This window comes from Thunnus albacares, chromosome 19 (genome assembly GCF_914725855.1).
Source record: "Thunnus albacares chromosome 19, fThuAlb1.1, whole genome shotgun sequence".
In the NCBI taxonomy this organism is placed as follows: domain Eukaryota; kingdom Metazoa; phylum Chordata; class Actinopteri; order Scombriformes; family Scombridae; genus Thunnus; species Thunnus albacares.
The window spans coordinates 3074420-3092019 of NC_058124.1; the positions used below are offsets into that span (position 1 = coordinate 3074420).

General features: G+C 39.8%; 1 protein-coding gene and 1 long non-coding RNA gene across 3 annotated transcripts in view; one reads left to right on the forward strand and one right to left on the reverse strand.

Annotated features, from left to right (window-relative positions):
- The first annotated feature begins 80 nt into the window (after positions 1–80).
- LOC122969989 lies at positions 81–5380 on the forward strand. The gene is made up of 2 exons (XR_006399124.1): positions 81–5011; positions 5065–5380. It is a non-coding gene; the product is annotated as an uncharacterized LOC122969989 (long non-coding RNA).
- Positions 5381–5475: 95 nt separating this feature from the next.
- LOC122969972 (retinoic acid receptor beta-like) overlaps positions 5476–17600 on the reverse strand; it is an 89259-nt gene continuing 77134 nt past the window's right edge. For both annotated transcript variants that reach the window (XM_044336031.1, XM_044336033.1), the window contains 3 exons: positions 15228–15432; positions 9639–9797; positions 5476–7836 (listed from right to left, as the gene is read on the reverse strand). In XM_044336031.1, the coding sequence (XP_044191966.1) occupies positions 7520–7836; positions 9639–9797; positions 15228–15432 (681 nt within the window). In that variant the 3' untranslated portion in view covers positions 5476–7519. The remainder of the gene's footprint in view (positions 7837–9638; positions 9798–15227; positions 15433–17600) is intronic.

Here is a 17600-nt window from a genome sequence, read left to right on the forward strand (position 1 = left end):
TTTACATTCAGATAACTCTTTAATAAGGTGGTTACCTGCGTTTACACATTATATCAAAAATGCACACACCAGTATTTTAAAATAAATATATTTTATTACTTTGCCAGGACAGTTCATGGTAAAGTTAAACAGTATATGAACATAAAAAGCATATGTTAATGTACAAACAAAGACGATATTTAAAATGGAGAGCGGAAACAGATCGAAGCTCCAACCTCAGAGACAGCTCCTGAGGTCGACTTCAGCCTAAGGGCCGGCAGCAGGGGCTGATGGGAGAAATCCACAACAGTCCCCGCCCCTCTCACTCTCACGCCCAGTCAGATGTGACCTTCATGTCTCATATTAACACGACTATACAACACTGCATATGAGTGGTGGTGAGGTTCTCTGATACCGATGGAAAAAAGGCGACTGTGGACAGTTTGTGATGTCTACCAAGAACACCTTCAGGACAGACAACAACAGAGCTGTTAATGATTCATATTGAGGTTCACAGTCATTTTTTTCTGGCTCCTGGTTAAGGTGTTGTAGGGTTAGACCGATATGTTGGGTTTTTATATGCCTAATGCTACATTGTCATGTTTTCCGGATTTTAGTTAGCTTAGTAGCTTGTTATCTAGTAAGTTTATGTCTGGTTCATGTTATATTGTAAGCAGCCTCTACAGAATTACAAATAGCAGGAATTTCTGACAGTTACAATGTCTCCCACTTGGTAAACAAAACTAAAGAAGTTCCAAAAAAGGGCTATACACCATTTGTTTGTGTCTGGTTTCACTTGACAAACTGCTAATTTAGGCTATTTCTATGATGTGACTTAAAAAGGGTAGCCATCTTGGCAGCAGACCAAGCTGTAAACACATAACGTCTTGAAGTTTGTTGTGGTGAATGCGTTCGCATACAGTTGCCTGTTTACACATCAGGCAAGCAACTTTGGCATTCATTTGGAGTCATGTTTCTGGACACCTGACAAATATAAGTACCTTCACTCTCTTTGTTGCTGGTTAGCTTGTTGCTAACATGTCTAAGTCATGGATGTATCATAGGAACAGGATAGTGGACTCAAAGTGGGCGCCCATTCACTTGAATGAAAATTGCCCACCTGGCACGAGCCAGAAAATTTTTCTAGCTTCAGGGTTTGCAGCCCATTAAATATACACAGGACCCCAACACAAGTTCCCGCTCAGCCCAAAGACTTTACATTAGCATGATGTCACAAATTTTAAAATTGCTTTCCTATGCTCTGGGAAAGTTTTACAAACATAAAAATATTTAAAAAATCATAATACAAGGAGTTATAATTGACTTTATTTGCAGTTATCCTGTAAAAGGTTTTATAGACGTCTCTTTTATAATGGTGGTCTATGGGGAAAATGCTTTGTGGGCCACTGGAAAAGGCTGGCTCTTCAGTTCTCTTAATACATCCATGGTCTAACTACTGTTTGATGGCAGGCAGCTTGCATACAATGAGTTTATCAGAGCTGCTGAACACAGCTGCCTGTCACTGGCAATATAGTGGATGAGACTGGTGAGACTGAACCAAAACAATACAGCTGCTGGCAGTAAAACCAAAACAATGAGCTAAAAGAAGCTAAAGCGTAAGCGCAGAGGGAACTGGTGATAATTCTCTGTGGGTTTGTCACCACAAGCGACTCCTTTCACATTATTTATAGTAATTTGTTCCATTGTCAATATAAAAATTTAGATCAGTGCAGCGTTAAGATATTCCCTGTGGAGTCTGGTTGTTTGGGTGTTGTCAAAAGGCATTCTGGGAAAGCTAATAAAGAAGGCAGGCTGAGGGACATACATACACTCAAAAAGATATCAACACCACAGGCTGATATCAAACTATCTGAAGATTATTTTTTCCTTTGACTGCTTATTGGCACAAAACATCAACCAAAGCAGATGAGTCTAAAAATGTCAGTATGTTTTCAAAACCTCATATCGGCCGAACCCTAGTTCATCAGTTGATCTGTTACACCAATTAGCTGTCGATTGATTGGGTTTGATTGATTGACGACAGCTGACTGGCTTCCTGGCTGAGGGGGGGGGGGGAGGGGAGGTGGGGCAGCTCTGTTGTTTGACATGGAACAGAACGTATTGATGATATCTGGTGCTGAGGTGACTTGGTCGTCCATTTCTCCCATTCCTGGGCTTCTCTTTCTCAGTGTCCGACACTATGTGTTGTGTGGAGTACGACCTGGGTGCCCAGATCAGCCCACCAAGTTCCAGTTCCTCCTTTTTTTTGTTTTTTTCTTTTGTTTTTTTTTTTTTGTTTTTTTTTACACTTGATGTGAGTTGATGTTCCCAAGGACAAATAACAGAGTGTCTTTTCCACAGAGCTGCCAATTGGAATGCAAAGCACACACCATTCATATAACATCTCTGCAGTGAGCTAGATAGTAGAGTATTACAGTTACGTCGGTACAACATTCAACAGAAACGAACAAGAGTAATTCAGCATTGTGAAGTTGTTTCCTAAAGGAACAGATAACAGTCCCTGCTGCGTCCAGGCGCCTGAGGGCCGGCCTGACGCTTCAGGGGTGGATGTGGACATTCTTCGGCTGTGAAGGTTTTCCAGCTACAAAAAGAAAAAGAAAAAAAAAAGAAAAACACCAAGATGCCTCCCTTCATCTCTCACCAGGAGAGCAAGACAGAGAGAACCGAGGGAGAGTGTTTCCTATGTTACATTGAGATAGAAGTAAGTTATCCTTAACACTGCATATCATTCTTCTGACAGACTCCATGACATTATTCACATTCAAACACGTTAAAACAAAAAAACTGAAACAGCTCAGGTTTCCCTTATGATATGTATCTCCGAGCAGGAATGGAATGTAGATGGGTTTTTATTACGTGCTGCTGAGACCCAGAACCCTTCACTGCCCTTAAGAGTTGTCTTACTTTCCTGTTTCAGATCAAATGCGAGAAGCTGAATGACTCACGTAGTTCCTTGAAAACAGTTTCACGTACAGTTTATGTGTCGGCAAACATCTTTTAGGTGTCCTGGAGAACATTTGGAGCAGATATTTGTGCTAGCAGGTAAGTTTCTATCAATCAAGTTTTGAAATTTCACTTGTATTTAAGGAACAGAGTTTAATCGAAATGAATAAATTCTGATAACAAAACTTAAATTTCAGTTTTATAGTATTCAGTTTAGCAAAACTCATTTTCAAATGCAAATGAGAACAGCCTCCCAAGTGTCAACTCAACATGTCATATAACTCAAAATGTGACCATGCAGACCAAGGCTTAAAGCCCCTGAAAACTTGGTTTAAAATAAAACATAAAATCATTTCTCTGTGTCATTAAATATCTTTGACTAAGTGAGCAATAATCATAATTTTTGAACACTCAAAAACTCAGATAACACACTTCTTTGGGGCTGTATGGGGTTGGTTTGATAAGATTCTGACTCAAATCTAGCTAAATCCTGATTGGTATATGGAAGTCAGCTTTTTCTGACTGAATACCATCCATGACAAACCAGTGATTAGAATACAGATGTGTGAAGTAACCAAAACAGTTCTAACATTGGCAGAATATTGTGTTCATGTAGGATCTCATCACTTATAGTAAAAAGCTGATTGAGAAAATAAGCTTTCAGGGCCTTTGAATTGGTTGATTGGTACCAAATTCGATATCTGTTGGCACAAATATCTGCTCACAAGACTTTACTAGTTTTAAAACCTGTTCTTTTCACTAAAATTGATCTATTCTGTTGTCAGTCAGGCCTACTTTTTGCATCATGTCTGAAATGAAAAAACAAAAACTTCCGAGAGGAGTTCGAAACAATTTCCAAAGCTGTTCATTTTTGTGCTTAATTAGTTTAAAGTTGAACTTTGGCCTCCTTCTCTGGTTGTGGAGGTGCTGCTGTTTTAGCCTTCATATTGTTCAGTTTCAGTACTACAGCTAAATTTTAAAGGTTCAACATGTTTAAGTGCTACAGTTAGTTTGTTCCCTGTACTATAAGTGAACAACCACTTGATATCTGAATGAATGGAGCTGTTATTCAGCCACGAAGGGCAGCAGGGTAGCAAGGGATCTGGGTCCTATAAGAGGATATAATGGAGTTTATTTCTTACTGTTCGGTATAATGTGTGACCTCAGCAGTGGAGAAAAGCAGCCATTTAGGATCGTCTTTTAATTTCAGTGGGACCGTCCCATCCGATATAAGACACATCGCCTACTTCCCCACCAATGAGATTAAGACCTCAGTTGGATCTACTGTCCAAAGAGAAGCTTTACTCCACTGCACTTCTCAGGGGGATGAAAGGTCATCTGGAATCTCCTTTTGCATCATTAAACGTAGCTTACACTGTCATGTCTGAAGAGTAAGGCGAGCATTTGGAGTGGCTTTGTGAATTCCACCCCACCGTGTGCTTTCTACATTAGTGTACAATCGTCCCGACCCATGCGGTCCGGTCATCAGTGTGTTTTAAGGATTGCATTGCCCCCGTGTTTCACAAACTCAAACAAGACACTTCTGAAAGGGAAAGAAAAGCGGGTTGAGGAGCTCTGCTCATAAGGCCATAACAGAGCCCATGTGCGTTTGTAGAGCCCGGTTGGTAGTACATGCTGTAGCGGTAGATACACCCTCATTAGGTTGACCATCAGGTAATTTTTGAAGAGTGAAAGCTGCCACAGGCTGTGATCAGACTGGAAGCCCAAGCACAAAAAATAGCGCTGATAGAAGACTAGAAGAGACAGTAAGAATTCAAATGGCGTTCAAGTGGCATTATACCTGATTTACAGCAACAAGGGGAGTAAATTTATGAATTTATTATAACTTGGCTCTTTTTTGTAGTTTTTGACCATGATTCCTATCAGTTATGATACCATGTATTCACCAAATTCATTGCTGAGATCTTAGAAAAAGGTGACATTGTTTAAAATAGGTCCTACAGGGCAACAAATGTGAATGGGGAGACAACAGGTTGTAAACAAGCCAACAGTTTAGTAAGATTAGCTACCACTTTATCTAGAGGTAAAACCACAAGTGAGTGCACCTGTTATTTGGTAATATAGATGTTAGTAACACACAACTATGGCAAGTACAGTAAGTTTAAACAGGACATCTGTCTGTAACTCAAATGGATGTTTTTAACTGTTGTAATTTTACTACTCACAGTGTACCGTGTTCCAAATAACTTTGGCTGAACTTTTTACCAATGTTGCTGCCTTCCTAGATCTTAGCAGTTTACTTGGTGTGATGATAATGTCATCAGAACCGATAGGGCCAATAGTCACAGACACAAAAATAAACAAGCTGTAATAAACTGCTTTCCTAAGCTTTCCTTTGAAATGTGAACTTTACTTTGGCCATAAATTCTGTTAGCAACTAAATTTCTTGGATCTAGGAAGATGGTGACATGGTAGGCCAAACTTATTTCGAAGACGGAAGAAAAGTGAACAGTAACATTAATACCCAACCTGTCTATCAACATCATGCTTAACAGACCGACTTCCTGCTTCATATTTGACCTACCGTACTTACTGTAGTTGTGCATGTCAGCAGTTTTCCAGTACAATTAGCAAGATTTTTGGTGTGTCACCTTTTGGTTAATCAAGCTAAACTGTTGGCTTGTTAACAACCATGTTTCTTGGCCTGTACTTGCCTGACTTTGTTGTAGCCATGTCACAGTGTCCCCAGATCTCATCAGTTTACTTTGGTGCATGCAATATTAGCATAACTGACAGATATAATAGCCAGAACTACAAAAATAAGACCCAAACTTGAATAATCATTTATGGTGAGACTATGTAACTTTCGAAAGAACAATTAGCGCATTTCTTCTTGCCCTACCTAAGTTCAACACACTCAGGGGTTATGCAGCTGAAGCCTTATTTGGTCTGGTAGGCTATGACCAGTAGCTTATGTTAGCTAATGTTAACAATCTTAAGCTGTTGTGCGTAACTGACATTACTGAGTCAGCTCAGTGACTTCATACCATTCTTCTATTTGTGCAACTGTTACATTATGTTTTAGCATTCAGCATTATCCTCCTTAACCTTGGATTGCTCTTCAGCAAAAGTTACACATACTCCCTTTAAACCAGGTCAGAGGAGATGAATGCTGCCTCTGCTAGCTAGCAGAAGGTTAATATGTTCGTCTGGAAACAGATAATGTGGACACACAACGTCCGTTTCAGGGATCTATTATTATTTGTTTTCCTGGCAATGTGATGTGTCCTTTTTATGTACTTTTTCCACTAAACAAGAAAATCATGCTGGTGGAAATGAAATGAATAAATGGTGAGCTGACTCTTCATGGAATCAATGGACACATGTGGTTTGAGATTATTTAAAGTGTAATTTCTTGGGGAACAAATTGTGGTATAACACCGGCTTATTTAACTTATTAAACCCCTTAACTGACCAGATGATGATAATAAAGTGCGACATGGTTAAAGTTGAACATGGTCAAGTTGAAGTATAGGGTAACAGGGACACCGATATAAAAAGCGTCTTATGTGATCACAGCCTGTTGCAGAAACATCTCTGGCATCTATCAGCAACCTAATTTCCCCAATCTGTTTTGACAGCACGGTAAACTGATTTACTGACGAGATACAGCCACCAAATGAGTTGATTTCATAGACTGGCTTATTTGATAAATCTAATCCTGTACGTCGGGCCTTGGCGGTTCATGACGAGACTGAAAAGTTAACAGACGCAGTCAAGCTGATGAGTGTGTATCGAAGGCTTCTGCTGTTGTGCTTCCCTCCTTTGAGGAAACAGTTGAACAGACTCGGCTGTCGATATGCAGAGAAGCTTTGCATTCTGGCGGTGTGGATGTACACTCATTCATGTAGAGACATGAACCAATAAATGTTATAAAAGACAAAAACAGTTTTAAATATAGGAACAAATATAAAATAGTAGACTTCCGTAATATCTATATGCAATGACATTCTAGATAACTTTTTGAAGGACTTACAATTAGTCCCACTTTAAACCTTGATGTATCGCCTCAAAGATAATATTTAAGACAATGAAAAAAGCACCACAAAATTCATCATAGAAACAGAGATCTAACCATACAATGGTATGTACAATGTACGTATGCCAACAATACGAGAGATGAAAAGAGATGAAGATAGAGAGAGAGAGAGAGAGAGAGAGAGAGAGAAAGAGGAGTAAAACCACTTATGAAACTCCCGTCATGCAGATAAGAATTTACACAGGAGACCTGAGGAGTATCATTTCTGGCGGTTTCCGAGGGCCACGCCCTTCTTGTCACAGTCCCTGTCCCAGAGACACCACGCCAAATAAGAGCTCAATTCAGAATTATACACAAAGCGCTGATCCTTTGAGGCCTCCGTGTTGACGTTTTCTTTTAAGGGGGGAATTTCAGGGAAATTGGAGAGAAAAATAGGACGAGGATATAAAGATAACGTAATACCAAGCGAAGGAGTCAGGGTAGAGGGGTTATAGGGGGTCGGCGCCTTGCCCGGTTGTTCTTTTTTTTGTGCAAAAGAATGTCAGAGAGAGTCCCCGAGGCACCCGCGGGCGCCTCCTAGGGCTCGTCGCTGGGCGGCGTGGCCGGAGCCCTCTTGATGTCCAAGGACTCCGGTGACTCCACAGCGGCGGTGTCCTCGTTGGGGCTGTCCTTACTGCTGGGACTGGCCCCTGCCTCAGCCGAAGTGCTGCTGCTGCTGCTGCTGTTGCTGCTGCTGTTGCTGCTGCTGCTGCTGCTGCTGCTGCTGCTGCTGCTGCTGCTGTTGCTGCTGCTGCTCTGGCCGTCTTGGCCCTCTGAGTTCTCCAGCATCTCCTGGATGAGAGGCGGCATGGAACCCGGGATCTCCATCTTCAAAGAAATGACCCGCTCTGCTCCTGCAAGACGATGATGAGGGCAAAAAAATAAAAATTATGATTGGAGCAGGAAGGTTCATTCTTGACATTCCAAGTAGTAGTTCGAACAAAAAAATCTAACATCAAGGTCCACTTGCTAGCTTACTTTTTTGGGCTTTCAACCACATTGCATGGTCTCCATCATGAGGGATGATCTTCCCACATACAACTAATTACATGACTGAAGTTCCACACTTATGTCACATGATCATAACTGAGCCATCTCCATGACAACTGAAAAAACTTTAATTTTTTTGTCAAAAAGTATCAAATTATTTTAGAATTATCATCTTTTTAATGCACAATGAGGCAAGTTCCACTGCTGTTTTATACACTTCAGAGTAAAATCAATCCGCACATGATTCCTCTGGTCAGACATTCTAGAACATAAGCTGGTAAACAGATAAACCAGTGCAGCATTACAGGTAGTCTAAAGTCAAGGGACCCTGGTCTGCAGAAGGTTCCAGAGAGGCATTTGAGGATCTCAAAGTACACTCAGGCTCATACAGGGTTAAAGACTCATCACTATAAGCAGCCCAGAATGTGCATCAAAAGCTAGCAACAGAAGTTTAAAATAGAGGGAAAATAGAGAGTAGGGAAGGTAAAGATGAAGTAATGTGCTTGCTCTCTGTTTCCTGTCCTGCTGCAGTGCTCTCAACTAAATAATATCTAGAAGTGTTAATGTTGATTTTTTGTGTGTATGAAATGTCTGCTTTTATGCTGTTGTCAGACCACATATGCAGGATGGATGCCAGCCTGCGAACAATCATCGTGGTTCAATTTTAGCAAGAGACCTTTGTTACATGTCATGCCTATCTCTCTCTCCCTTTGTTTCCTGTCTGTCTCTTCACTGCCCACTATCCAATAAAGGCAAAAATGGAAAAAAAAAATCAATACACTAAATTCGTGGACGTAGCATCGCTGACATCACACGTGTTGCAGGAAGGGATGTTTTGAAGCCTGTATTACTGTAAGTTACTGGAGGCGACCATCACGACTGTGACAACCACACAAACAAACCAGTCATCCTCTAAATTACTATGTTTTCTTAATGGAACATCATTCTCAAATTTCCTGCGGTAGCAAAGTGAAATTAGCAATGAAGACTCCACCTACTTGTGGAAATAATATATTAACTTGATATTTCAAGAGATTAATTGCAGCATTTTCCAATGAACTTCAATACAATCAGTTTCTTGAAGCCAGCATTTAGTGGCCACAAATGGAACTGCAGCTTTCGTCAACAGTAGTTTTACAACTTTATTGTGTTGTTTGCTCTCTAGAGACCAACAGACAAGGATCATAATGAAGGAGAACAAAAATAATGCAAGTTGTTGGTAGTTGAAGCTTGGCGAGTTGAACTCTGTGACAGCAGCATTCTTGCAGACATCACCAACTCAGCAAAAAGTACAAAGAAGTATCACTATTGCACAACATTAACATTAATTTTACATTACCTTCATAAAGTTTATTTTCCAAAATAGATCATATCGCTACACTGCATATTAGATACTTGGCAACCCAAAGTTCATACAAGTCAGCTCCCAAAGCCTCCTGTATAAAACAGGCAAAACAAGAACACTTCCAAACGTTTGGTGTATACTTGACTATGACATGGAACAAGTCCATGAGAACACAAGTACATGTAAGAACATAGATTGAGAAAGACTAATAAAGGTATCAGTCACCGGCATGCCTGCAGCAGACCTGGATCTTTATAAAGTCGTACACTCTGCTATTTGTAACTGCTATTACCTAATACAGCTATAAATACATCTTCTTACCTTTAGCGCTAATGCTGCGCAGGTCTGTGATCTTCATCAGCGTTTTGGGGAACATGTGTGGCTTGCTGGGCCGACGCTTCCTCACGTATATCTTCAGAGCTTCCAGGAGTGGCTCCTGGAGCTGATCCACCTTGGAGGGCTCCTCCAGGTCCTGACGGTCTGATACACACACACACACACACACACACACACACAAACACACATACACAAAGCAAGTCAAACTTTAAGCTCCAGTATGACTAATACATTTCTTGCTTTATCTGATGTAGACAAGCTAGAGGCTTATACATGAATCACAGCATGAAGCCTGGTTTGATCAAGAGGGGAGAATTTATGTCATTATTTCACTTCATATGCAGAGATGGCAACAAGTGAATAATCTGAGCAGGGAACCAATTTAAAACTTTTCTTTTGACTAGTAGTGTTCAGCTCTGATAACTGTGAGGCTTTAAAAGTCAGCAACAGCAGGGTAGCAAAAACTGAATGTGTCAAAAGTGAAAGCCAGATCTGGGACTCAAAGGAACACATCTATTCAGAGAGCGCTTTTCTGCAAACAGTGATTATTAGGATAACTCAGTAGTCAAACACCAAGGCATCTTGCTTCTCAATAGAGATGCTGGCTCAAGTCACCCATCAAAAAATGCTTTAGACTTTTTTAGTTGACAGTTTACTTTGACAGAGTCCTTAAAGATTTATCATGCTTATAACTTTTATTTAAAACCTTTTGAGTTCTTCATTTTCCATTGGCTACATATTCACCCATTGGCAATGTGGAGCCAAAGCCCAACCTTGATTCTATTAGGTCTAACATTTTAAACATTTGCATGATCACACACCTGGAGGCAATATTACATGTGCAAAAATAACCTTCAAGCAGTCCTCAAGGCGAATACAATATTAAGTTCCTGCAGTGACATCACCATCTGGCGCCAAGTGCTTAATACTGAAAGAAGGTGGAAATGCACTAACAACAATGGCAAATTAATAGTTCCAGTCTCCACCCACTGACCCCCTGTCTCACATACAAACTAGGTTATGCTATAAATGCTGTAGTATGTGGCATACGTTCGTGCTATATACTCGTCTCTATACAAATAAACAGTAAATAAAATTACAGTGGTAAAACCAGGGAAATGCATGTATGTGATAGGGATGTGCAGAAAGCCCAGTATTTGTATTTGTATCTGTATTTGTTGAGGCAGCAAAATTATTTGTATTTGTATTTGTATTCAAATAAAAATGGAAAGAGGCTTAAAAATCCTGTTTTTGTTTTTATTACGTTTTTAATTTTAGAAAATTAAAGTGTTACATAAGTTATCATAAATGATGAAGGAGGTCCATACACTAGCTCTTGAACTGGAGTCTCCCAGATCATAGACGACTGCGCTGACTACTGAGCTAAAACTTTACTCATCACCTCATTGCAGACAGACATCTAACTAACAAATATTTTTAAAAATATTTGTATGAAACAAATATTCGTAAAAAAAAAAAAAAAAACATTATTTGTGCTTTGCCGAATAATGTATTTGTATTCGGGCACACCCCTAGTATGTGAGCCCTATAGACAGATCTAGGTTATAAATGGAAGTAGACAAGCTGCTTAGCTGCCATTACTGTGGTGGCACCTCATGTGTAAACCCACATATAACACTGTGATGAATGTAAGACATTGTTTGGACACTTTTGCCAAGAAACCTGTCGAGGTGATCCTGTAAAAGTGGCTATATGTTGAAAATATAGTCATCATATGCTATTAAAATTAAGGTTCTAATCCAAAAAATGTAAACTTTTCTATGAAATTTAGCCCTGTTTTAACACATGGCTAATCTTTTCTTGGCTGTGCTGTTATCAGCTGCTCCAGCATTAAACTGTAACTTTGGAAAAAAACAGAAAGCAAAAGCCACAATTTAATTTTAAAAATATATTTTACTTTCCACAATTGGAAAGCCTTCTGCAATTATTATTCAACTTTGAACAACACTACTTTACAGTGTTATAGTACAGAGCAGTTTTCAAACTGCCACTCTGCTGTTGCAGAGTTTGGACTTTTGCTGGATTTGTAAAAGCTGCTCACAATTAAAGATATGAAGCCAAAGTGATGGTTGTAAATACCATCCTGAGTTTCCACAATATGTTCACCAAGATTAAACACATCTTTCAAAATGACAAATGTATATTAAATTCAACATGTTGGTGACAGTAGAATGTTGTGAAATAACTATGATGTTATTCCTCGTTCATTGGTTTTAACATTTCGCTCAGTACCACGCAGCACAAACGTCTCTACATGTGTAAAGCAGACAGATCTCCGCTGCAATATGGCGGCTACTGAGGCACATCTCAAAGACTGGATGCCGTACCTACGTGTATATATCTATGAGTTCAGCCTCTGAGAGTTGCTAGATTGGCTGCAGACTCTTAGTCTTGTTTATGAATGCACTATTTCATAAAATGTGAATATTCTAGATGTCTTGTCTGTCAATTAATACACATTTCCCCACCATATTTGGTGTATTTGGAAATGTTCTGTGAGTTTGAACAAAGTTTGGCTGCACAGATCAAATTTGTAATGAAACTTAAGTACATAAGGGGTTAAACGATTGGTTAGTTGATTGAAAAAAAAATTAAGAACATTTTTGATAATCTATTATCCATTTAAGTATTTATCATGTATTAGTATTTATGATGCAAAAAAGCAGAATATTTGCTGGGTCCAGCTTCTTAAATGAGGATTTGCTGCTTTTCTGTTTGGTATATCTTTGTAAATTTAATATCTTTGGAGTTTATACTTTTGTTTGGACAAAAAAAGTAATTTGAAAATATTACTTTGGACTTTTGGAAAATGTCATGGGCATTTTCCAGTATTTTCTAACATTTTATAGACTGCATTGATTAAATGAAAAAAAAATATCAGCATACTAATTGACAAGGATAAGAATTATTAGTTGGAGCCCTACTTTAAATAAATAAATAAGATCAGTGCTTTTACTCAGACATGATACAGGAACGGTCTAATTTTAAAATGTCACATGTAACACATTGAGGACTACATTTCATTTGGGGTCTCTTCTAGAACACACACAACCTGCACCATAAGGTGGCAGTGTGTGCTCTGAAATCAGCTGCTCAGCTGCTGGACCAGCAGTCGTCTCAGTCAAGGTGTGTGATTACTGATGCAATCAGAGGTGTCTCGCACTTTCCATGGATTATGCAAGAGCCTGTAATATTTGCCAAGGCTCTGGGGACTCAGTATAGAAACATATATTGTTGAATGAAAACCCAGCAGCGATGGAGCCCGAGCACTGATGAGAATGAGGAGTAGGGCAGAGAGGGAAGTGATAATGAGAACTGAGGCTGTGTAACTTTTGGTTTGGTGGATGTACAGTAAAACTTAATGTGTGTGTGTGTGAGAGAGAGGAAGACAGGGACCTGTGTGTTAATGTGTGCTTGGCCTGACATGAGGGACTCAGTCATGCCTCGGGTATCTCTGTGGAAAAAAACCAGAGCAGGTTCATTTCCTCTGGGAGGGACGCTCAACATTCCACTCAGCCAACCGACACTGCTGTGACATACCTGTACATCATCCCTCTACGTTCGGCAGCTAGAATAGTGCTGCCTCACTCATAGCAACCTGTGGTTGACCTGGTTTCAGACTCCCGTGGAGGCTGGTTTACTTTCATCCCAAACTGGGCTACAGCTCCACTCAATATTTAACTGGAGGAATCAATATGCACTGACTATGTTGAATGGAAAGCAGTCGAGCATGGTTTGAATGTGGAGTGGATCTGTTTATTCATTCCACTTGATGTACCCCATGACTCCACAATCAAGTCTGTTTATATCTTTAAATCAGAATTTATGCTAAATATATGATGTAATCAGGCTGCAAAAAGCCTTTAATTTGAGGTATCCATCTTGCAAAGTGATGTGGGATTTTACAGACTGATACTGATGTTTCTTTGGCTGAAGCTATCAATAAATGATACTTTACACTTGTGGTATCCAACCTGAGGGTCAGATCCCCTGAAGGGGTCACAAGATGATTAACAAGATGTTGAATACTCAAAAATATGTTTTTTTTTAAATCTTTATATAAATCTTAGCTTTATGTACAACGTATCAGAGTTTTGCCACCTCAGACTTCTAAAAAGTCCAACTGATATTTAATTGCATGTTCTTTCATCTGCAGCATACAGATTTGATTTGTAAATGACATGTCCTGTGCTTTTTCATTTAAAAAAACCTTCTGGTCTCATGATGGGGGCCTGTCTTTACAAATACCAGTGACCATGTCTTTCTGTACACTAATGAGATTATGTATCTTTTAAAGACAAAATAATGGCAACAGTTGGTAGTTACAAAAAAAAATGGAACTTCAATTTTTTGTCATTTGCCAAGATTCTCTTGTTTTGTGATAAAACTTTTGACAAATTTATTTGTGACACGCTGAAATGTAGGCTAGAGGAACAGAAGTACAAATAGAGAGAAGTCATGAAGCCATCAAACTAACTCAGTAATGTCAGATACACAGCAATTTGTGCTAAAAAATGTGCTAACATTAGCTGTTATTACTTGGTTTATGTTTTGAAGTATTTGCATAAATCAAATGTGCCAGAAAAACTTGGACTGCTCCTACTGGGTGGGGAGTGAGTTGCTGCCCTCAAGAGCTCAAGTATCTTGCTGTCTTGTTCATGAGTGAGGGAAAGATGGAGCGTGAGGTTGACAGGCGGATCGGTGCAGCTTCAGCAGTAATGCGGGCGTTGTACTGGACCGCATTACTGCATTACAGCATTACCGCATTACCACATTACCACATTACCGCGTTACATTCCAGGCACGTCCATCTGATAGGAGACCCCAAGGCATACTCAGAACATGCTGGAGGGACTACATATCTCTTCTGGCTTGGGAACGCCTTGGGATCCCCCAGGAGGAGCTGGAGGGTGTTGCCGGGGTGAAGGATGTCTGGGTTTCCTTACTCTGTCTGATACCACCGCAACCCAGTCGCGGATATGCGGCGGAAAATGGATGGATGGATGGATGAATATCCACAGTTGAAAACGACCCTGCTAACGTCAGTTTGCAGGCTAGAGAGCTGATTAGCTAGTCAGCCGTAGCATGAAACAGTTTAAAAACTTCACAGCGAAGGTCAACTGTCATTTTAGATGCAAAATGGTGTGGTCTTTATTCTTCAACACTACTGCTAGCAAAACACTGTCTGTTGTTAGCTTGTAAGTTACCGTCTCAGTTTGTCAATTTCAGATTTACAGTATCTCCAAAGACCCTTTTTCTTCCTTTCAGTAATCGAAAACACAAATAATACATTTTAAAAGCACTTTCATATGATTTTTTTTCCTGCAGAATGGGACATTCTCTGTGATTTCAGTTGGACTTTAAACTGAAACAATATGAGAAGGGAATATAACTGTTTGGTTGAACTTATAAAAAGATTGGGATGCAGTGTTTGACACTGATATTCGTGTCCTTTGCTTTCTGTGTGAGTTATGTTCCTATCTTGTCCTTCTTTCCTGCTGTCCCCTCCCCTCCCCTCACTAAATGCCCAGTGCTCTGCCCTGGCTCGCCCACCTCCGGAGATGAGACAGATGGCGCTGAGGAGGCCTGTCTCTGTGTCGTCCATCTCGATGGGCAGCAGCTGGTTGGCAAAGGTGAACACCAAGTCGGTGAGCGGGCCGAAGCCAGCGTTGTGCATCTGTGTTCGGTTGAGGGTCAGCCCGTCCGAAAAGGTCATGGTATCCTGGTCGGGGGTGTACCTCGTACAGATGCGCAGGATCTGACAGGGAGGGAAGGAAGGCAGAGACAGGCTCAGTCAGCAGGGATGTAGTGGACAGGAAACATTAAAGGGAAACTTCGATTTCTCAACCTGGACCCTATTTTCCCATCATTTTGTGTCTAAGTGACTAATGGGGAAAACAGTTTTTGAAATTGGCCCAGTATTGAGCGAGAGTGCTTCAGCCAACAGCTACGAAACAGGCTGCAATGTAATCCTTTGGGGCAATAGCTCCCCGTCAATGTATGTCCACTAAAAGTGCTTGTTTTTGCCACTGACAGGCTCAGATTGTTATTATAAGTGTCTGACAACATTATGGAAAGGACCATATAGAGAAATAAAACTTTTATCTTTACTTTTCATTTGTTCCGGTCTATTTGTTGTTGTGTCTAACCAAGTCTTGGTCAAGGAGAAGTCTCTCTCTGAAATCTTGTGAGAGTTGAGTTGTTGCAGAAAGACAGTGTCACACTGTCAAAATCAGCTAAATATTCAGCCATGACTTTGAAAATCTTTTGGATAACACTAAGCTACGCTTTCTGTATTCTAACACAACAAACTCCTCCCGGCACTCCTCTCTCCAACTCTCACTCATGTTTCCACTGTTGTCTTCCTGCAATCACTCAACTTTCACGAGATTTCAGAACGAGATTTCTCCTCGAGCGAGACTGGTTTAGACACAATAACAAACAGACCAGATCAAGCGAAAGGTAAAGAAAAGAGTTTTATTTCTCTGTATGATCCTTTCTATAATGATGTTGAACACTTATAATAACAATCTGTTTCACGGCTGCCAGCTGTAGTGCTCTCATTCAATACTGGACCAGTTTCAAAAATTGTTGTCCCATTTAGACACTTAGATACAAAAGATGGGGAAATAGGGTCCAGGTTGACAAATCCAGAAGTTTCCCTTTAAGGGAGCACTATATATCTTTTAGTTGAACATTTTCAGTGACAAAAACTGATAAAGATTTAGTGTTTACCTCAGACCCCAAAGCATTAAAACCCACATTTGGACAGTAAAAGTCAGCACTGAAAGAGATTGGCATTTCACTGTGGAAGTTATTGATCTTCTTTGTGGTAATAGAGCAAATTCATGAACTTCTGCATAACCGAGACAAGACATGGTTTCTTACTTACGACATAACAACCTGCCCTCTATCATTCACAGCTTGGTCTAACCGATTAGGAAACCAAAGGCATATGTCTTCCACCAGCTATAATCTATAAAACAAATCAGAAAATAATACAAAACTTTACAGAAAATGCTAAAATTTGTGCCCCCTTCTTTACATACTTGTTACATTTAGACATTAGTTATGTATGGAATGATACCCATCGAGGAGTACGTTTGTAGCTGTAATGGATGATGTGGCTAACATAATTTCAAAAGTCTTCTCTTTTCTCCTTGTACCATTGGTTGATTTAGTTGATTTTGTCTATATTCACAAAATATCAAATATGTCATCTATTTTTTATTCATTATACAAATGACCCATGCTCCAAGCTCTTAGTAAGGACAGCAAGAGCTAGACTTTACTGGAGTTCTAGAGGTTATACTGTCTGGTTACAAGAAATTAATAGACACCTGCCAGCCAATCAGAATGGAGAACTCTGAGTGGCCATGATATAATTCATAAACACAGTAATGTTGAAACTGTCCTTTGGATCAGGCTGAATGAAAGGGAAAACTGGTGTTTTCACCGCACCACCTGATTTGGTCTGAATACGGCCTTAGGGATTCATTGCTAGTTTAGCAAACACTGTAGGAACACGCTTATTCTTATTGGGTGATGTTTCCACCATCCAGCCTTCTTAGAGACCAAACAACTGTATTTCTGATGTTGAATAGACGCAATTGTCCATATTGTGCAGATGTGCGCTACTAAAGGTATAAAATATTCTTTAAGTTGATATCTCTGAATAAAGACTATTGACAAAACTGTTATTTGCTAACATGCTAGCCATAACAACTCTATTAGGTTAGCTTGTTCTACTGTCCTCAAGTGGCCACAAAAATGAAATACTGTATCTTTAAAAGTGATGGAAGTGATAAAAAATAGTTTTTCTGTGTGTATGTAATTTGGGTGAACAAAGCCTTTAACAGGAATCAAATAAAGACGCACAAAGAAAATCCAGTTGCCCTGCAGCTTTAACAAACAGAGTACCCCTAA